The sequence below is a fragment of the Drosophila sechellia genome, chromosome 2L (genome assembly GCF_004382195.2).
Source record: "Drosophila sechellia strain sech25 chromosome 2L, ASM438219v1, whole genome shotgun sequence".
Taxonomy (NCBI): Eukaryota; Metazoa; Arthropoda; class Insecta; order Diptera; family Drosophilidae; genus Drosophila; species Drosophila sechellia.
Genome location: NC_045949.1, coordinates 13,267,804 through 13,290,562, shown reverse-complemented (window position 1 = coordinate 13,290,562; position 22,759 = coordinate 13,267,804). Strand labels below are relative to the sequence as shown.

At 39.1% G+C, this 22,759-nt stretch overlaps 2 protein-coding genes across 5 annotated transcripts in view; one reads left to right on the top strand and one right to left on the bottom strand.

Annotated features, from left to right (window-relative positions):
- The window catches only part of LOC6617895 (disintegrin and metalloproteinase domain-containing protein 10), an 84,594-nt gene that overhangs the window by 40,350 nt on the left and 21,485 nt on the right, over window positions 1-22,759 (bottom strand). The gene's annotated exons all lie outside the window — the stretch shown is intronic.
- On the top strand, window positions 199-1,923 carry LOC6617894 (sialin). The gene has a single exon (XM_002042166.2). The coding sequence runs from the start codon at window positions 440-442 to the stop codon at window positions 1,886-1,888; it is 1,449 nt and encodes a 482-aa protein (XP_002042202.1). The 5' UTR covers window positions 199-439; the 3' UTR covers window positions 1,889-1,923.

Genomic DNA, 22,759 nt, shown 5'->3' with positions numbered 1-22,759 from the left:
GTGGGTTATACCAAAGACACTAGAATTCTAGTGAGAATTATTCTAGTGTCTTTGGTTATACCGAGGCCACACACTTTCTACACATAACATATGGTTGATGTGCCGGTCTCAGTGATTAGAGGTGCCAAAATAATAGAAGAACTGCTGTGAAGAATATGATTTTTAAATATTTCTATTTCATACATCACATTAGCCAGACATCAGCGTAACATTTGATTTTTCCCTCACTGATCTAAAACAGTCAATACAGGTTTCACGGTCTCATCACATAAATTACAAAAATGAAAATTTTAGTTTCTTGAGTTTTTGATAAATGTGAAATACTGTGAAAAAATTAGTTTTTTTTTTTTTTCTGTTTTAAATCCAAATTTCATGCAAGTCAAATAATTCTATTCCGTGCGTAAATTTTTAGTAAATAAAACAAAAAAGTCGCATTTATATGGCGGATCCAACAAAGGAGCAGCCAGAATGGGGCATAAAGCTCTCAAAATTCTTTGTAATACCCCAACGCTGGATTCTGGCCATCATGGGATTCTTTGCCATCTTTAATGCGTACACCATGCGGATATGTCTATCCCAGGCCATCACAGTGCTGGTGGTGAAGAGGAATTATACTATTTTCCACACCGAAGCGATCTGTGAACCGGATGCCCAGTCTGATCCCGCAAGTAGTTTCGATGGAGGCGACTATGATTGGTCGCAGGAGAAACAGGGTCTAATCCTGGCCTCTTTCTACATTGGCTATATTGTCACTCATTTGCCCGGCGGAATTTTGGCTGACAAATTTGGCGGAAAGTGGACTCTCAGTCTGGGAATCTTTTTTACGGCTATTTTTACATTGCTCACACCCGTCTGCATTGTCTATGGTGGTGCCGATGCACTAATTGTCCTCAGAGTCCTTATGGGACTTGGTGAAGGAACCACTTTCCCCGCACTCAGCGTTCTACTAGCCAGCTGGGTACCGGCAAACGAGCGAGGAATGCTGGGAGCCCTCGTACTCGGCGGTGGTCAGATGGGTAGCATTGCTGGTAACATTATCTCCGGCTATGTGCTCAGCTCCATGGAGTGGCCATGGGTATTCTATGTTTTTGCGATCATTGCCCTTGTCTGGTTTGTTATATTCACGCTGTTGTGCTTTAGCAGTCCATTCACTCATCCATACATCAAGCCAGAGGAACGCGCGTTTTTGGCACAGGAGGTACCGCCCCCGGATAAGAACAAGCCAAAGACACCTTTTTTTGCCATATTAACAAACATACCCATGTGGGCATTGATCAGCGCTCAGATCGGACACGATTGGGGTTTCTATATCATGGTCTCCTACCTGCCAAAGTATATGTCGGATGTGCTGCGGTTTTCGATTAAGTCAAATGGTCTCTACTCCTCACTGCCCTACGTTACCATGTGGATCATGTCGCTGGCCAGCGGCTGTGTGGCCGATCAAATGATCAAACGCAACTGCATGAGCACCACGAACACGCGCAAAATCATGACAGGAGTGGCCGCCTTTGGACCGGCTGTCTTCATGGTAGCTGCATCCTATGCTGGATGCAATCGCGGCCTGGTCGTTGCTCTTTTCACAATCACCATGGGTCTGATGGGCACCTACTATGCTGGCATGAAGCTCACGCCATTGGACATGAGCCCCAATTATGCTGGAACTCTGATGGCCGTTACCAATGGCATTGGTGCGATTACGGGCGTGGTATCACCATACTTAGTTGGTGTAATGACACCAAATGCCACCCTCTTGGAGTGGAGATTAGTCTTCTGGGTCGCCTTTGCCGTTCTTGTCATCACGGCGATTGTCTATTGTATTTGGGCGTCCGGCGAGATACAGCCCTTCAATGATGGCACTAATTCGAACAAGAAGAAGGATGCCGCCTGAACATAAGTGGCTTTTTTATTAAAAATGGATTGCCACATTATGGTCTTTTAATTTGATAGGGCTTCAAAAAGGGTTGTTGATCTCTAGGTTTGGCTTTTTTTATACATATGGTTACAGTGTTCCCTTAAAGTCATACTAACAACACATAACTGAAACCGTGATTATGTTAAAACCATGATTTTGCCAGTTTCAACTGAATGACAACAGTGACACAAAGAAAGGCAAAATATATGCATAATTTATATTTACATTACAGCAAATATTTCCGTAGTCGCAAAAACCACACAATAGTTGAACAATAATACAAAATTAAAAGGTATCAGCACTTTTGCTGTTTCCCTGTACAATTCACTTTCAGTTCAGTTTATTTTCCAAATTCATTACACAAAAAGAAATATATATCCATATAAATCAATAAAGTAGTTTTATGCAACAAGAAATAAAATCGTTTATATTTCTAAACAGACTTTGAAAATGTTAAATACATAATGTGTTGAGTAAGCCACGCTGCTCCAAATTTTTCAATGGGCATCAAATGGTTTATTATTTACACTGCATCCACTTAAGGTTTTAGAATGCATTTATTTGTTTGTTTCGCGTTAATAATGGGAAATTCGCAGTGCCATGCTTTCGTTTTGGCCAATGAACCGCATTCCACACCCTTTTATCCATTCGTTTAAGCGCTTCATTTGTAGTCAACACGAAAATTAAATCAATTATTTATGCATTCATTTCGTTCGACAACGCATGAAATATTTTGTGTGCTTGGTCAGCCGGCCATGATGTTTGCTGGTGCAACTCTTTATATCGATTTAATTGTGCGCAGATTTCGATTCTTTTGCGGTGGTGTGATTAATAAATAATTTCCGGTTTGATGTACATGCAACACATGACAGATAGCTATTTTCCACCGCTCCTTGGCCCGAATATCCCAGCACTTCGTCCTACCCAACTCGATAAAGATGTCTTCAAAATAAATGGCTTTTGGTCATCGGTCAACCAGCCATGACAGTTTGGCTTATTTACTTTTTCCCAACTCTAGCCAAACAAACTTGGGCAGCAAATCATCACTTTAAACAGTCTCTCGTAGTAAAGAAAATTCATTTTTTGCTTGAATTAATTCTGATTAGTTGGAAAAGTTAATATATAACATTGCCATATATGGACTATTGTATATACTTCTATTACTTCCTTTGATTTCCAAGCTTTTCTTTTTAATTATATATATATTTATACCAGTTACCAGTAAGGACACCATTAAAAGAAAACCAAATTACCTGAAAAGATAAAGAAAAAATGTTTAATTAGCTAAGTGCTTTTGTATTATTTTTATAAGAACATTTTAAAAATGTTTTAAATGAAGGGAAAGCCATCAAGTGCCATAAAAATATCATTGCCTACTTCTGTGGGCACCTGAATTATGCTCCCGGCTCTCGACTGTCAACTAAAAAGCCATAAAATTTGTCTTTAAATACCAGAATTCACATTATAAATTTTACCTTACCCACTGAACACACACCTTCGCAATTGGGCCACATGGGGCTGTTAGATCGTTAGAAGCAAGTTTAACTACCAACTTCCCAAAATAAAAAGGACAAAAAGTAGAAGCCCAACGAAGATTCAAGAGACAAAGCCAAAAAAGCGAGCAAAGTCACACATACAGGACACAAACTCAGTCAGTCGAAGAGAAAAAAAGGTAATAAATAAACAACAGGTATAAAGGGGATTTAAGAAATTCGAAAGGAAACGTAAGTAAGGTTATAAAAATGCAATTTCCTTTTGCCATTTCTTTTATATATATATATATATTTTGCAAAGATAGGTACATATATTAATATGCACGTATAGGGCCAAGGAAAATAAATACCAATAGAACAAGCTGAAAGCCGCTTTAGCCGAAATAACAAATGTCTATGCAATTTGTTTTAGGGCCAACGCCAAAACAGTAATATATGTGCATACATGATTCCGAGAGGGAAAAGTGCAAATCTACCGCTCAAAAAGGTGGCGCTGGCCCCGAAGGTGAGTTTTGAAGCAATTTCTTTTCATTTTCAATTTTCCTTCACCATTTCTTTCCTTTCTTTTTTCGTTGCTTCTTTTTAACAAAAGGCGCAAACAGGGACGCGTAAATTGCAGACGGACTGCCGCAGGAGTCGGCAAAGTGCAAACAATTGCAGGGCAGGAGAACCTTGCGCTGCGTTCAAAGGTATGCAATGCTAAAAAGTGTACGGCTGAAATTGAAAGGCTGTTCGTCAGACTATGGGCGTGGCACGAGGCCATTCCCAGCGAGTTTTGGGCGTGAAATGTGTGAGAGGATAATGCCGGCAGCGGAGAAAAGAATTATTGCGCCTCCATTCAAATACTTCATTCGGCGGGAGGAAGTCCTGAAAGCTCCAACGAAAGGTAGAAAGCGAGTGGGAAATAAAAATCTTTCAAGGAGCTAAGAAAGTCAGTTTGGGGATGAAAACGTTAGCTTATCAGTGCGAATTCTTAATGTTAGAAAAATATGTAGTCTTCAAAGAAAAAGTCAGTCCGAAAAGATTGAATCGAGGAATTCTTCAAGTCTTAGGAAATCAGTCTTATTATGTAATATTAGCTATTTGCTACTCAAGGAACTCCCCTCGGTTGATGGCTCGCCAAGGAAGATGTGCTTGCTCAACAGTTTGCTCTGCCATTAAACTATCGCCTCATTGTTGGCCCGTTCTTCCTCTTCTTTCGAGCAAACAGTTGAGCTGTGAGGGCTGAATGCGCGTTGGCCTTTATCTGCCCTGCATATCAAATGAGCCAAGACGGCGAATGGAGCTGGAGCTCGAGCCGAGGGACTCGGACGCGTCGCAGCTCCAGTTTACGGCATTTCTTTAGCTCCATCTTGATAATGACCAGTGACCCCAATATGGAACCAAGAGTCACCCCATCCACCACCACACACACACTTTCACTTCCTGTGCCACAGACCGACCACAAGTCCTGCCTCCACTTTCACAAATGGGCACAGAAGTGTGCAGAAAGGATTCTCTTGGCAACACTTTCGCTACCATGCATGCATTTAATGTGCATTTTTCACACTAAACACGTGCATAAATCATCACGGGGCCTAAAGCTCAACTTTAGCTCAAGGCTAAGTTTGCTGCTGCTGCCTCATTCTTTTTCTGTAGTAATGTCACCTGCACATTGAGGCCAGGCCAGATGAATAAAGCCGACTGAGGAGCTGCCACAAAGGTAGCTCCCTTTGCAGACAGAGAAATGTACGCATTTTTAGTTATAGATTTTCTCAAGATTAAAGAGCTATTTTCCGAATAAACATAAAGCAAGAGGAATAAATGCAACGAACTGCAGTTAAAGAAGTACAATTTAAAGCAATAAATATGCATATAAAACCATGATTATAATAGCTAATTCAAATGGTGAAACATACATATACAAGGCATGTTCTTAAGTGTACGATTTATTCAAATGCTTGCGTGACTATTAAGGCAAATTAAAAAAAAAAAAAAGGACGAATATATATATTGAAATACCCATGAATAAAATCCAGAATAAATGCAATTTTATTTACACTAGTTTAACTTTTTTATGAGCTATTTCATTGTTCCAGTGCATGGAATTGCATGGAAAATAATAATTATAATGCACAGGCGGCAACCTGGCAGAATGTCGCACACCCAGGATACTTGTCCTGATTATGTGGCATCGCAGCAGCAGCATAACCACCAAAGGACAGTCACAGTTGGTGGTTGCAACCAGCAGCTGCAGCTTGCAATATTGCAGTTGGCCTGCATTTCGTGCTCCTCCTGGCAAACATTTGTTGTGACAGACTGGTCCTTCCATCGTCGGTGGTAAGGGTACGGAAGGGGAAAAGGGGAATGGAAATGCGGTGCGAAGGGATGCGGTATTGTGGGCATGGCAGATTGCATGCCGAGGCCCTTAGCCATTTAAATTTATGTCTATTTGTTTTGGCGTCTGGCAGTTTCCCAGGGATATCGTCTAGCCCTAAAGGGGTTTGTGTTCGCCCTTAATGATACTCAAAATTGTTATCTGGGCGTTGATGTGTTTATCGGCACATTTATGCTAAATGTTGGGCTGTCCATTAATTTACACAATTTCTGCATATGGCTGTTAAAGAACATTTTAGCAAATATATTTAAATAAAAATAAGTTCATTAATACAGACTATTAATAACATATATATTTCTCAGCATTTTGACTTTAAAAAAACTGCTTTTAAGCGAACTTAAAATTCTAACAGTCACCTATTTTTACAGGAAACCTAATTAGCCAGATTCTTGGGAAATATGTTTACCTAAAATAAATTGAAAAACTTTTATACTTGAGTGGCCAAGCATCTGGGACCGTTGCTGCCAAAAAATGAGATCCACCGCCCTGAATATGCCGGGCAAAAACTTAAAACTTTAATTAGCCACTCCAAAGTTGGAAGGATCCCATGAACAGAGCCTGTGCGATTTTTCCATTCTATTCTTTTGTTTTATTTTGTTTTGTAGCTTAGCTAGCACTTAAGCAGTAGAATACACTTTGAAATAATTAGTGGCATTAGCCATCAAGTAATTTTAAAAATTAATCAGCTAACAGACGAGTAGTACATGTGCTCATTTAGGAACAGACTGTGCGGGCAGGGTGATAAAATACAAGAACCCAATTAGCACTTAACACATAGGAGCAAACTGTTGGGTAAATAAATGGTAACAGAAGCTCAATTGATGGCCGGAGCACGTGTCCTGGCATTCGTTAAATGTTTTCAGCACAAGTAAAGGGAAAGACTTTCAATTTCCAAGGCAGCCAAAAAGCCAGACATCAGCGAAAAAGGCAGCAGGCAACTTGGAAACTGGCACAAGGACGTGTGCCAAAGCGCCACACGAACAGGCAAAGGATATATGCTGGAATGTATAGATATATATAAATACATATATACATATAAAGGAAGAAAGAGCATACGACTCGCTTAACCCACCATCACTTCATCCTTCAGCCTATTTGGTCCTCAGCGAAAATCTAAGCGCTCAAGTGGCGCACGTGCTGTGCGCGAAATCAATATTTACAGCCAGTCGAAAAAAAAGAAAGAAAAGTTTTTGGCAGTAGATCGTATTGGCAGATATTATGGGGAGTACCTAGTCTTCAGGGAGAAGTGGTGCATAAGATTTATTTCCCTATTAGCTATTTGAAGCTATTGGGAGTTGAGTAATAAAGTAGATTCCAATGGGTAATCAAAATACAAAAGTTGGCCACAAATGTTTAAATTTCAATGTGTAGCCCTTATCAAGCAAGCTGTCCAGCAGAATCCTGATAATTTTACGAATATTATAATATTATTATAATTCAAATTGGCTTGCATTTGAAATTTGGTTTAATTCAACAAAATGGAGCACATAGAAGCGCGTCACTTGACCAGTGAATTTCGCCTGGGAAACTGAATGCAGCCATGGGGAAAATCAAGTGAAAAACGTATATTGGAAAAATCAACTATTGGCAGGCAGCTGTCAGCTGCAACCAAACGGGAAAAGCACAAGGAGCTGGTGGAATAGAAGTGAGACGGGGCAATTTTCGTTGCTCAAACAAGGAAAACAAAGGAAGGAGGAAAACGTTCAAGGCTTCAGTCCAAAAGGGAAAACTGTCTAGGAAAGCAACTTTTCTTCAAACAAGGGGCTCCTGCATGGGACAAGGAGTAGGAAAGACATAGTGGAGCTTATAAAAACATTACATCATAAGCATTTTTCCCAAGAATGAGGCAAAAATATCGCGAGTATCCTCTCCGACTGACTGTCTGTCTGTCTGTCTGGTTGTGACGCCACAACTTCTGACAGTGAAATGCGCTTCTGGCAAAATATTTGCCAAAATCTAATAAATTACACACAGTCGCAGGCAAACAAAAGCGCTGCGAGGTCTGTTTGAGCACTTAGCCAGACCTGGCTTTTCTTGAAGATGGAATTTAATTTATAGTCCCCGACTGACAGAATGTCATTCTGTAGCTGAAACTAGAGCTTCTTTGTGCTTAAAATAGCTCCACTATTTAATCAGCCCTCGAGTATCTCACCTTTTAATATGATTATTGCTAACGCGCCAGACATTCTATGCAGTAAATACTTTGGGTGCTTGGATTTAAAACCATCAAGGCATGAATCACTATAATTAGATTAAAGCTAGTCAGTTTGTTGAAAGAAGTTCGAAAAGCTTGAAGGGGGGAATTTGTGTAATTAAAAACTTGAAAGCGAATCAACTTTCTATGTGAAAAGAAAACATTGAAAAGGATTCGCGTAACTTTACTGATAACAAATAACAAGAAACTGTTAAAATTATATTAGCACAAAGTATATATATTTATATATATTGTGTTAATTAGCTCATATTAGTCAATGTCCTGCGAAAACAGATAAACTCCTGATTCCGAACTTTTCGAAGTTGCAACTTGACTTCCAGCAATCAATTCATGCACCCATTGAACCGAAAAGTTTGACGTTGAGAAAAACCATGCTGGTCCAAGTTGAACTCATCTCTGTCAATATTTCATAATGTTTCTTTCTATGAAGAAGTTGTGAGCATCTGTAGTCAAACTTGTCGCTCAGTTAAAATCAAACAGCACAACGAACTTCTGGCTCATTAAGCATATTTTCTACTCCTCCTTCGCTATTTTGTTATTATAAAAGTTGATGGTTCAAATGCTGGCAGCTTTATGATATTTCAAAGGTTATTAGTTTGGATGAAAGTTTCGTCTAGCCACTGTATCTTCTGCCCAGCAGTCACTATCGTCATCTTCGTCATTCGTTTCGTCCTGGCCAAGGACAAAGTTTGCACAGCATACATATACATATACATAGAAATATAGATGTATATGCAAATTGTTTTGTGATTTTGCAAGGTGGCAGCGCGCGGTTTTTGGCAATATGTTGTGAAATGCGAAAACTTTTCAACAGCATTAATTTGCTAGAATTTTCAACAGGCCCAACAAGTCCAGAAGTTGGCAATTGGAATGCAACTGCCTCGATGCCCCAAAAAGTTTACCAGATGTGTTACTAATATGTTAATAACACTCGCATTAATTGAACGTGTTTCACTTACAATATATTCACGCGTGTAAATGCCGAAGTGCGTTAAGTGAGTTAACTGAAAATGGAACGCGAATAGGAAACTTTTTAATTGGGAAAACTTTAAGGGAAAGGGTTCCCTGAAGTTGACTAAGTGCAACATGACGCGGTGTAGGTGATGTAAAGTCGGTCTGGCCTGCTCCTTTTCCCCAATCGAAAAAGTCACAGCAAGTATTTTCAATTATAAAACTTCGACAGCCAGCACCTTTTGTGAATGACTCTTCAAAGTAATTATAAATGTTTGGTTTTCACAAATGGAAAAGTTTTTTTTAGCGTTAAATTAATTGAAATCGAATGAGACTAACAAAACCACATGCGTTTTCCTGACATTCATATTATTTAATAATAAATCCCATTTTATAGGTACTTTTTTAATTATAAGCATAAAGTCCTTTAACTACTATAGAGGTTGAAAAACATGGCCAAAAACTTTCTAATTACACAGATTTATTTGCATAACCAAAAACTTACCTAAACTAGGCTTCATTTAACTAACGATTTCGCCGCTTTAACCGTAGCTAGTCACCGCCCACCACCCACCAACCTCCGCCCACCGGAAACCACATCCACATTCAGAGATCCACTTGGCAGGCGGACCAAAAAGCAGAGCCACATCATGTCAAGTACAAAATTGCCTTCACCACTTGAGAAACTTAATGCCGTTCTTCGAGTGCAACATAAATTGCCAACAGTTAGGTGGGGAACTGGTCAAACTCAACGAAACTTGTAATTAAAAGTAGTTCGCCGAAAAAGTAAATTAGGAAAATGTGGGATAATTAAAAAGTTGGGATGCTCTAGTGAAGACATTGAACATTTTATGTAATTATTTTCCAACGAACTAAGTTTTAATCACGAATGTTTCACCTTACGTTTTGATAAGTTAATAACTATTATGTTAACTTAAAATCCAGCAAACATCAGTGAATACTATGCACCTTTACTGTCAGATTTTAAAGTGAATAAACCCCCAGTTAATTACTGTGACTTTCGATTTGCTTGTCATATATTTTTTCTTTGTTAATTTACACATACGTGTGATATATTTCTTGTTGGCTTAACAGAAAGGCGTTGACTGTGTAAGTACTGAGTGAAGCTGCCCTCGCTGAAGTTTAGTCGCTTGTTCTCCGCTTAAAGTAGGGCGAAGACGTTAGCTTAGCACCAACTACTAACTAGGAGTAAAAAGTAATATGAAGAATGTAAAGCGACAAATAAACAACAACCAAAGGCCCGCCTAACAAATAAGCTTAGAAAAGATGCTAACGAATTTTAATTCACTTCTTGTCAGATGTCATATATTGAAAATATTAAGTTCAAAACTAAGGAAATTTTTGTTGGACCTAGAAATAATTTTTTTAATTTGATTGGTTTATATTACGAAGTGTAAAAGTTACAGACAAAGGGTATACACACGATCGGCTAGGGCCTTCGTTTTTTTTCCCGCTTTTGTTGTTTGTTGTGGGTGTCGAAGCGCATGATGGCTGAAAGCATGTGAGAGTGTGTATTGTGAGCTTAAAGTACGAGAAACTGGGTTAATAATGTCATTTGCTGCACTGGAGGGCACAACAGCGATGTTGCTAACAACACCACGAACATGAGACCTGAGCGTTTGGGCATTAGAATTTAAAGCGTTCCATTTAACATCGAATGCCATAAGTGCAAAATTTATTGCAAGTTTTCCGGCTGTCATGGAAATTTTCCCATTTGACCAAGAGTTTTGCTCAAATTTTAGCTGGCCAGTTATCATTATCATTATCATTATCATCACTAAGTTAGATACGTTTATAAAAAGTATATTGTTTGGTAAAGCAAATATTTTTGGGCCAACTTCTATGTACTACTAACAAATGCAATTAGCGTTAACAAACAATCCGCAGCTCGCAAATCACTTTGTTATTTTTAGACCATACAGATAGCTTAACTTGGAGGAGACCGTGTCTGTATTTAATCTTTTTGTATATTTTAATGACTCATTTAAATATCACTCAGCACGTTTTCACTGGTGCAAGGCAAACATAAATTCGTTATTTAACGATCATAATAAAAAACAGCAGGAAAAATTCTTTTGATGATGATGCATGCATGCGTCCCATTAACTTTTGAATGATTTTTGATGATTTCCAATAAGTGGCCCTTTGTAAATTTGAGTGCTAAAGCTTCTGCCATGCAGAAACAAAATTTCAATTAAATACATTCATAAATTTATGAAGGCAGCAGCACAGTAACAAACGGTTCAGTCTGACCTAGCAAGCCCCAAAGCATTTTTCATAGTCAAAAGCAATGAATAACCTAGAAAAGGGGTTTGTGGTAAATGAATACCCTCACATCCTTCCATTTCACCCACTTGTTATATCCGTCCCACCCCGGCACATGTGCAATTTTTCACATATGGCACATATGCAAATATCAATACTGTTGTCATTGCCATATACATATATACATATATGTATGTATAAACCAGAAACTGGGTTATGCGCAAACTGAGAAATCCACTCCGAATAATTGCCATTCTCAAATTTGGTAACAATTTGTTGCGCTTTGTTAATCTGCTGTTCCTATAACATTTTTTGTATTTACAGTTTTCTCAATGAAATGTGTTTTTAGGACTCGCTTTAAGCATCCTCACATTTAAATTTAATTCATGGCTTATAGTTCAATTCAATCGCTTTCCTAATTTGAGTTTCTGAACTAACCATTGTCATCACATCATAGGCGTAAATTTTTTAACATTCACGTTATTCACATTTAATGACTTCAATGTCGTTTCATCGATCGATTCATTTAAATAATAAATAAGGGATTTTACGCCGAATTCGAAAAAAAAAAACAAATGAGCACCTTTTTTTTAGGCCGCTTTTTCTGTTTTCAATTTTCACAAGAAATTCATTTATAAATTGTTAATGAGTCTGTCAGCGTTTAGCATGTTTCCAGTTGCCAGTGCCCCACTGAGCGTGTTAGCTAAGCCATGACAGCTAGACCCCAAACTCCGCTTCGGTGCCATCATTCCGGTTTATATGGGGATTTTGTTCATACATAAATAAGGAATCCATTATCAAATGGCGTTGCTAATACAGCTACACAGCCTCCCAGCAAAAACCACAGCAGCTGGGTAACCATGCCTATGACGATGGCAACGCCAACAAAAAGGCATAAAAAATAATAATAAAAAAAAAAAAACCACTGACAATGCGAGGAAAGCTTTACAAAAGTTGCGCCGGCCTTTTTTGCATACAACTTACAACTGGAGTTGGAAAAAAAGTAAAATATATATATATGCATATTCGTACATACTTCTGATTTATAAGCACGCTCTTTTGCACACAAGCCCTGCACATTTATAATGAGCATATTGCCAAAGCAGAACTAAGAAAAACGCAAAGGAAATGAACACCAGAACTGCGATTGAACAGTGGATGCAACACTGTGTTTTATTTTATTACATATAATATATAATTATGTGTATTATGTTTCATTCGATGAATACAAATGTTGAATACATTAGCTGATATATTTTAAAGCGTGCTCTTAGTGAGCATTTCAGTCACTTTTCTTAGTGAATGCTGACTTTTCGTGCCCACTGTACGGAAAACAGTTCGAAACTTTTTCATTATGCTGATGGTTCTTCCTCCTGCCCGACTGCTCCATGTACCAGGTAACTTCCAGCCTGAGTACCCCCAAGAGTTTCAACAGGCAAACCCGGCCCAATGCTGTCTAAATTTCAAAAAAAAAAAAAAATTATAAGAGAAAAAACTATAAACCGTTGTTGGGAATTGCCGTCGTCTGGAAGTTGGCAAACGGTTTGTGATGATGATGACGACAGCGCCGACACTAGCAATTAAAAATGTTCCACAAAAAGTTACAGGCAGTCAGCGACGCCCACTTTTGGCACTGAATTTTGCGGCAGCAACACACACACACACACACACACACAGGAGCAGGGCGGGGCAGCCACAAACTTATTAATTTAACAATTACAAAATAAATTGTGAGTGCGCCAATTAATTTGCGGTCGGTAAATATACACACAAAAAAAAGGCAAAATGCTGGGCACTTCGGTAGGAAGCTGAAAAAGTCGCCAGCATCATTAAGTGACATTTGTGTTACTTTCCATTGACGTTAATTGGTAAGGAGCCCGTCTGGAATCTGGAAGTCTGGAGCCAGGAGCCTGGTGTAGGCCGAGTTCGCCTGGTTGGCCAGGAAAAACATTTCGAAGAGGTTGGGAAGGAAACTCCCATTAACTGAGAGTCTGCCATAATTGCTTTGATTGTTTGCCAAAAATGTCCAATAGACGTGAGGAGATGAGAGGAAAATGCTGCCAAGTGTGCTCAGACTTTCAAATACTAACAGAATTCCTTTTTGACATTTTGTACGCGCTGAAATTTTGGGAAAGAAAATGCCAATATTCCTGAAACTTCCTTTTGTCTATTTTTATGGACAATAAACGCACTTTAAGCCTTAAGCACCTTAACATCAAGAAAGAGTTAAGATGACAGTACATAGAATCTATTCACAGTTGACCCTTGGAATAATTTAGCCATTCTGATCCGGGAGAAACTATCTGGCAAACAACAACAAAACCATTAACATGAAATTACAAGGAATAAATAAAGTAGATTCCTGTTTCGGCCTTCCATGGCTTCGGAAGCCAGCCCAAATTTATAGGCAACATAAAATGGCAGCAGACAATGCCAATAACAATAAACGAAAATAAAGTTTATGACCGTGCTAAACACAGCGGCGAGCCGGAGAATGCCCAACAGAACTATAGATGAACAGATATGGATTATGGTTGAATTTTTTTGTCAGCGCCAAGGGTAAGGTCTCGTTATGGAAACTGCCCATTATCAATTGTACTTCGAGCCACAATTGAGGCCTTACAAGACTTGGAAACATCGCACTATAGGCTGAATGGTACCTTTTTGTGGCTAAAAAGCCATTTTTTAAAAATTAGTAAAAGTTAGTATAAGTTTAGACTTTAGTGTTGCGTACCAGAAATTTAAAAAAATCCCGCACGGTTTAGATATCAACTCTTTAAAACAGCTGTTCGGAGTGCCGTGCGCACAATCGCTTTTTTACCGTAGTCGGTCCCGTCTTGTGACGAACTAAAAACTGAGTTGCAAAAATGTTCACAAGTCTTATAAGGAATAAAAGGATGAAAGGAAATTCCTTATATTACAGAAACCAGGTACATTTTTCGAGCCGCAATTTTTTTTACCCTTACAATTACTTTTTTATTTCAGTTCAACAACAACTTTCTCTGCGAACTTTAAAGTTAGCACTCATGTTTATTTACAGAACAATTCACCTTTTATTGCAGTATAAATTGAAAGACACCGTTCCATTATATTTAAAATGTACCCCTTTGAGTGACGCTTATCAAAATGCCTGACAAGGTACATATGTCGAACAACATCGTGGAAATATTGTTGAAGGGAAGTGTTGCAAGATACACGCAATCAGGAGGGCCACAGACTTTGGTGGTCTCTCCAAAAGTGTAGCACACACAAGGGGGCGTCTTTTGTGGCACTGCGGATAAGTGATAAGCGGGTGGGTAGTGATGATGTGGTTACGCCAAAGTTTGTTGTTCTATTCGATTCGATTCGATTCGTTTTGCGCCTCAGTATTATTTACGTTTCACTTGCTCAGTTATGGGTTCGTCCTGCGTCATGGTCCTTCTCGTTTGCCGCTGGTGCTGTCAGGATGATGTTGCACAATGTGCAGACTTTCGAGCTGTGCCCAAGGAGCTGGCTTGTCATGTTACACGTAACGACATTTTGAATTAACGAAGCATGAGATTTGATTATATAAACTGCAACAAGATAACCAACAGCAACAACATCCACAATAGCTGCTCCAGCAATGACAACGCAACATGGACGGTAGCAAAGCAAATGCCCTTTAAAAGCCAACTGGCGATGGCGATGTCGATGCAAGCGCTTAGCTGGAACCTGTTCGAATCTCCAACCCAGCCATCACTGCCATCGCAGTCCCCATAATCATCATTCTCGATTGCTGCACTGCTTTTCCGCTCCCTGCACTTGATACATTTCCCATTGCATCGACTTGCATATTGCCATCTCAAGGGTGCAGATGGGTGTTCATTATTGCGATTATAAACATAATAATGTTAAGAACCGGATGCCAGGCAGCAGTGACACTGGTCTTGGGTATATTGATTTAAAACCTCATTAGTCATCAATCAATTTAAGTGTAGCCGTTATTAATTGATAAGCACGCCCTACTTCTTGCACTTTTTTTAATCAGCTTTATCTATACAATACTAGATGATGCGCGAACAAAACCAGCTATGAGCAATGGGTATCTGGTAGTCGAGACACTCTGCAGTAGCGTGCTCTCTTGTTTTATATTAAACCTATATTTGCTATACATAATGTATAATTTTAAACCTTTAGTAGATTATACAATTTAAAAATAACTTGCAAGTGAAACGAACTGGCTCGTATGATTTAATTGCTGGTAATGAAGAACCTGAGCTTAAATGAGCTATAATTGAGATTCAGTTAGTTGGCCCACGTTGCACGCGAAGGCACACAATTCGTAAAACTCATTAACAAGTTGAATACATAAGATTTTACATACGATGTCTATGCCGAAGAACTCATTCCGACAACCTTGTTTTAACCACTGGCATTGTAAGTTGCCGCTTGGTTGACTTGGTTTTCGTTTTTAGCTGTAAGCTAATTTCACAATCTCATTTGATTTGTTTCGCAGATTAGTTTTGCTTGACGGTACACCGCAGCATTAATTCAAGTGTCGACCTTGAGAAGCATAAATTAAATTAGCCTTATAAAAATTATGATAGAAAACAACGACTACCTTTGATACTTGAACTTTTATTGATTCATATCCTTGGCGATTTTTCCCATTTGCAGTCATGAACTTGAAATTTCTCCCCTCCAAGGACATGGAAAGACTAATTTTCTTTCCTATTTGTTGTTTTGTCGGACTTGGCATTTTAATGGCTGCTGATTGTCAATAAACACAATATAAATATATATATGTATTTACTTTGTGTTTGGCTATACCTAAAGGGCAGAGCCATTTTGCCTATTGTGTTTTTACGTCTAAATTATGGCCGCATGATGACTTTTTGTGCTTTCCCAATTCCAGCCAAACTTTTTATGGCTTTTATGGCGAAGCGCTTTTTGTTCTTTTCTTGTTTCATCGGCTTTTCTGTTTTTGTTTATGCTATACATTTATTTTTTTGCCCGGAAAATTCTTGTTTAAAAATTAATGGAAATACTAATTACAGCAGCGTGAGAGTTTTTCACACATAAATTTGCATGAAAAGATATTATACATACCGAATCCTGTCCATACATATTATACGTTTAGTCCGGATTTATATAGAAATTCAATTAAATATGCCTGTATGATTTTTTGTTATTATTATTATTACAACTACAACTAGCTGCGCAACACTTGCATAGCTCATTTAAATATGAAGCAGAACAGAGCCATAGTTAAAGTGCTCGGCGTGCTAATGAGAGATGGTAAATGAAACTGGAAACTCGGCCGTGCCATAATCAGGCTGCATTCTGGCTGGTTCTGGCTCTGGTTCCTCTTATTTTCGCTGCAGCTAAATTAATTGCATACAAATTATTTAACAGTAATAAACATAATAAAACAGGAGTGGGTGGATTCGGCGGCAGTTGTAATGCCAATGGCAACGACCAGGCCACGCCAGCAAAAATGCATAATGAGCATTAAAATGCTTCGGGTAAACCCATGAAAGCAAAATGTAACTGCAATGGCACTGCCATGGCTCCCATACATACACCTACATATATATAGTTCGGAATTATACAAAAGCACACGTGCATAAATTACACTAGTCAAGGTAGCAAAAATGAGTTGGGCTTGGCCACATTTTCCTGCTACTCACGTCCTATTTGCTTAAAATTCTAAACGAATCCTTTTCATTAGCAAAGCAAATGGCCATAAAAGAAATACAACGTAAAGAATATCGAATGCTCTCATAACGAAAAATAGTTTTATAAACATATTACGGACATTATAATAATATTTGTAAGTAATTGAAGACTTGCTATATGATTACAGAAAAAAACAATTAAGCTGTAAGCTCATAACAAAACTTTCATTGATATTTCCAAGAAATTCATGTTACGTGCTCTTATTTCTTGGCAAGCTGTTTTCACAATTTTATGCTGATATATATACCAATTTCCTTATGGTCTAAAATTGTTTTTTGGTTTGTGCCTCAAAGCGTGGGACTAGTTGGCCGCACAAACATGGCCAAATGACGCCATGGAGATTCTCAGCTGGCTAAAAATTTGTGCATAAAAAAGGCGAGTGGCAAAGAGAGTGAGCATGAAATAAAATGCAATTGCACTTTACACAAAAGTTCAACGCATTCAGTGAGCTATCCGGCATTAATCCAATCCTCCTACCCCTCACCACCACCTACACCCTTCAGACCATCCTCGATCCATTTATCCTTCGCCCTCTGTCAGTCATATACATATACAAAAACGCATACACACACTACATAAATGTATATAGTATTGCAAATGCAAACTCGAAATCAAAGAGCAAACTGCAAACGGACAAGCAAACTCGCAACTCAATGACGGAAGTTTGCATTTTCGCAACGAATTCATAATCATGCTGGATAACCCCTTCGACCAGCCACGCCCCCATAACGCCCACACACAGCACTACATAGCATATAACTAAGCCTACAGAGCAAGAGGATTGGATGGCAGATGAAAGCACAGTTTATCCTTTTTGATTTGCAGCCAGTGACGTTTGGGGAGAACTCGGCCATGTTTTTTGGTCCCTGCTGTTCAACTTCGCTCCACAGGCCGTAAATATTATTTCGTATCCAGCGAATAAAAATGCCATACACACACACAGGAGATATGGAGCGAATTTACTGCTGAGTTTGCATGAAAAACTAATGAAAAAATTGTGAATATAAAGCAAATATGACAGCAGCATTGGCAAGTTCCAAAATAAAAAACATATTTTAATTCAATTATGTGCTTCTTTAAAAAGCAAACGTTCCAATTCCTCGCTGTAACTAATATGCATAACTTTTAACCATGTACTTTAAACTAGTTTTACAATTCTCCCTAACAACCAATTGTTATAACCCTTGCTCATAGATGAACATATATAATTTTAAAATATGGTAAGATCATTCTATATACTATATTAAATTCATACAATTCAATTTATAAACACTACATTACAGATGAAACTATAGCTCGCTTAATCGCTAGCGGTGCATAGCCATTTAAGAGCTCAAAGCGAACTGAGAATTAAATTATTTTAATTGACAAAAACCAAAAGCAAAGGAAATTGCAATTATCCTTGCAGGAAACTGCCCTGACACAACCACATAAATACACACACACACACACAGACATTGCGAATGCCGTTGGGGAAGGTCAGGCGGGAAAATGGAGGAGAGTATGCCGAAGTGGCAAAGGTTCCCCAACTGCTGCATATGTACATATCTAAAGCACATGCACTCGCTGAAGGACCCAAGGGATTTGTGCATATTTTACACGGCCTGCCCGCAGAAGAGCTGCTAACAATTTTACATCGTTATGTGCCAAATGCAACATTTAATTTTAAATTATAAAGGAAAACATGAAACGGCGAGGCAGAAAAGCCGAAGGTGTGCTTCGTTGCAATGATGCTGGTCGCACAAAAGCGATTATTTATGTGGCCATCGTTTGGAGGGGAGCAGGAGGAAATGGGGCATGCCTCCTTAAACTGCCAGGACAAAAAAAAAATATATATGTATGTATATAAAAAATGGAACCAGTCATCCTCGTCCTACTGTTGTCCCTGTCGCTTCTGATAATAAAAGCAAACTTTACCTGGAGCAGCGAACTCCGTTTTTATGAAGTACATTTTCAGCGTTAGAAACCGAGCACTCACCTGTAAAGAGAAGACGAAAAATAAACATTACAATATATTTGATTATGGTTTATTATGCCATTGTCTGCTCCGTGCTCCGAACAGGGCGGGCTAAACGCAAAATAAATTATTGAAATTGTCAAGAGAAAATCTTCCTAATCTTTCAGGGATTAAGCTAAAAAACATTATGTGAATTTAACACAAAACCGTGCGGATAAAGAGGTCCATAGAAAATATTATATTTGCCACTTTAAAAATTTGAATTGCCTTCACATATAATGCTGAAAAACGGCAGATAACATTTGAAAAACTACTTATGATTGCGAAACCATGGGTGTAACTTTCCCATTAAGTGCACACATTTTGCGGTCTCATCTTGCCGTTGATCTTAAACGGCCTACGCAAAACGTTGGCATTTTCCAAAGACAATGCTCACAGAGGGTCGGGCAGCACAAGTTACTGGTACTTCTGTCTGTTTTACATTTTTAATGGCATTTTATCAAACGCAATTAATCGTAATTGCTCGTTTATCCATACAGCCCACATATGGCGGCCCAAAGGCAAAGGCAAAAAATGCAGAAAAAAAGTAAAAGAAAAAGAATGTAAAGTAGGCACACATCAACGCCCCCACAATACCCCCGATCCGCGAAATACTTGAGCATTTACTTCGAGTGCCACAGCGGAACAAGAACAAGGGAGTAGTCGACTCTCCGCACATTAACATTTTAGAATTTCTTTATTTATTTTTTTTTTTGCCTCCTTCTTGGCAACGTGACAAATGTGTACGAAAAAAAAAAAAACAAGAAATAAAACAGAGACATACAAAATTACACTTAAATGGGCGAGCAAAAGGAAAAGGGGGCGAACATGCACCGCGCACATACATCAAATTACACATGAAAAGTAAAAATTGTTGCATCCCACCCCCAAAGAGTGTAACCATCCTAACCAACCAGCCAAACCACCCACCCCACCAACCGAGTGGAGAATACTTTATGAGGTCAATTACCTGTCATTTGCATGACGGCATAGTCTGAACGAAGGAGGGAAAGAGAGAGGGATGCCATACAGATGGATGGGGAGGAAACGGAAATGGAAGGTTGTACTTGTACTTGTATTTGTATCTGTATCCGTGCATTTGGGGCCGAGTTTTGCCAGGGTGTCAGTTTCCATTGGATCGCTGGGGTACTTTACATCTGAACTTTAAGCGAAGGTCATCGGTCTTGTCTCTGTTGCTCGGCTTTTACTTTTGATTTCGTTTTTCCCTTTTGCACTTTGCTGTTGTTAGTTCCCTTTTGCCATCGCCTTTTCGCCACTGGTCAAGGCAATGAACTCGATTAATTAGGGGCATTGACATAAGTTTGCTGCGCTCTGCATGCTAAGTTCAAATGTCAAGCTGGCAAATTAATAGCCAATTTCTTAACGATTTAAGTGGAACAGTATGTATGTTGTCTTAGATTGGATTTATAGCAAGCAATTTGGGGGTAACGCAAGATAAAGTGGCAGTAAAGCTCTTTCGATTCGACCACGACTAGTCTCTATCCGAATGCGAACTAATTTCTATTTTTATCACTTGGCATTCAAATTGATATGTTATCAACCCTTTGTTCAATTATGGTATTACTCAAGTTGTGCTCTTTATAAAAACGACACCCCAATCGGTCAATTTCTGTGTTAGCGCTGAGCTGATAAGAAATCCACAAAACCATTGCATTCATAAATACGACATGAGCTGGGAGCCAAGCGATTGAAATGTGGAGGCCCAGGGGGACCTCAGTTGCTGAGCTACAGCTAGTGTCCAATATTATCGGAAACTGCGCCGAATCTTAATTTAGTAGCCATTCCCAGTGGAATAGGAGATATTAAGTCAAATTGTATAATTACTGAGTTCTTTTTGAAGCGATATGTATATACGCTTTTTAAATATTTAAACGGATGTTTCGCATCATTAACTTGAAACAAAGAAACCAATAAAAGCATTCCACTCATTACGATTATTTCAAATTTTTTTAATTTATTAATTTACCTAGTAATTGAATTTGTATTGCTGTGCTTTGAGAATATTAAATCTTTGCATTCCAAATATAAATAATAAAGCAAATACTCTCGGTCACATAGACATACATATATGATATTTTAATGCAGAGAACTCGTCTCCAAATTCTTGTAACTTAGCCAACCAAATACATATAGATAGTTAAACTCACAGTACAACAGGGAGAAGTAATAGCAAGCAGAAGTAATAAAAGTGCAAAGCACACAGTTTGAGCTGTGCAAAAATAGAAGCAAAACAAAGGGCAAAAGCACTAAAATCAAATAAAAATGCAAGGAAGAAGGGGACATCCTGGACATCGGCATCCTGGAACGGATAGCCAAGAATGTGGAATCTTTTCAAAGCCGATGGAGAGAGGTCGCAGTAGCACCTCGGAAAAGCAGCAGCTGGGCAAATGGAACAGTGCTGAACATTTTGGATGCACGTAGCAAAACCCATCACGCCAAGATCCCCTCCACACCCCACACCCTACACCATTCCAACTAAACCCCAACCAGTTGCCACCGACCCAATCCCTGTGGGGCTGTTGTCAAGCAGCAGCTGCATGGGAATTTGGATTTTGGTTCGCCGTTGCATTAACATGTTGAGCAGGTTGCTATGACCATAACGGAAGTCCACTGCAACCATCCCAGTGCAACCATTTTCCACGATGCACTGTGCGCTCGTAGTTATCTGGATGAATGCAATAGATAATCTAAAGGAGTTTGCTTTAAAAATGTCATTGCAATATTGGCATTCCAATGCAAATTCTAATATGTTTATTAAACAAAAGTTCTAATAGCTTTCTATATAAATATATATATACGAGAACTAAATATTTGGAGTGTTTTTGAATGTAAATTTAAAGTTATAAGTTTATATTCAAGGGAATCATGCATATAATTGACCAAAATTCCACTACTACAAGTCAAACGAACTGGTTTTGGATTTTTAAATTGGTTTTACTTCAACCAATATGCTGCACACCACAGTAAACAATGAGCCCGTGGGTAATGGGTAATGGGTGAGATGGGGTGATGGGGAGTTGGGCTGTGGGTGGCTGTTGGTGGAAGGACGAAGGCCTTGGGCCGGATCGCTAATGCACACGCACAATGAACGTGCACAATGCACACTGCAGAATGCAGGATGCAGTTGCAGTTGCAGTTGGCGATGCCGTTGTGCTAGTTAATGAAATGCGGCATTCAACGGCCGACAAGACGTCGCCATTTGCTGCGTGTGGCCCCCAACTGCAGGTTGGTTTTTTGGGGCGGGAGGGGGTTCAGCAAAAGGGGGATTTTGGTTATGGTCACGTTTATATACGAAGGCATCCATCCCGCGTATGCCAATCAAAAGCAGGACTGCGCCCAGAGGAATGGGTCCCGGTTCCGACAGTTACGAGGGACAACAACGGCGTTAACTAGTGCACACACAAAACACATAGCGCGTTGTCGGTAAAGTCAGAGTCAGAGTCAGAGTCGTCGTCGTGGTGGCGGTCGTCGTCATCATCAAAGGACCTCCCCATGTACTGGCCACCTCATCCGACCAGCGCTTTACCTTTAATTACCGGGTTGATGCAACATTCGGGTTAACGGTCAATGCTGTCCAAGTCACGTAACTTGGGAAATTGGATGTGGGTGCCTTGAAGCAGATATCCTGGCCGCTGGCTATACCAGCGTTTCAATAATGAATAGTTTCACAGCGCAGCACTAATGAATTCTGTGCCACATTTCTCGATACAAATATGCGCAAACATAATTTGTATGCAACATAAATATTAAAACCAACTAATAAAACTTATAAGCAATGTAAGCCCTAAAAAAATTACAAATAATTTCT

Bases quoted from the DNA above. Each gene is read 5' to 3' on its own strand.
- LOC6617894 (XM_002042166.2), top strand. From the start codon at position 440: ATGGCGGATCCAACAAAGGAGCAGCCAGAATGGGGCATAAAGCTCTCA.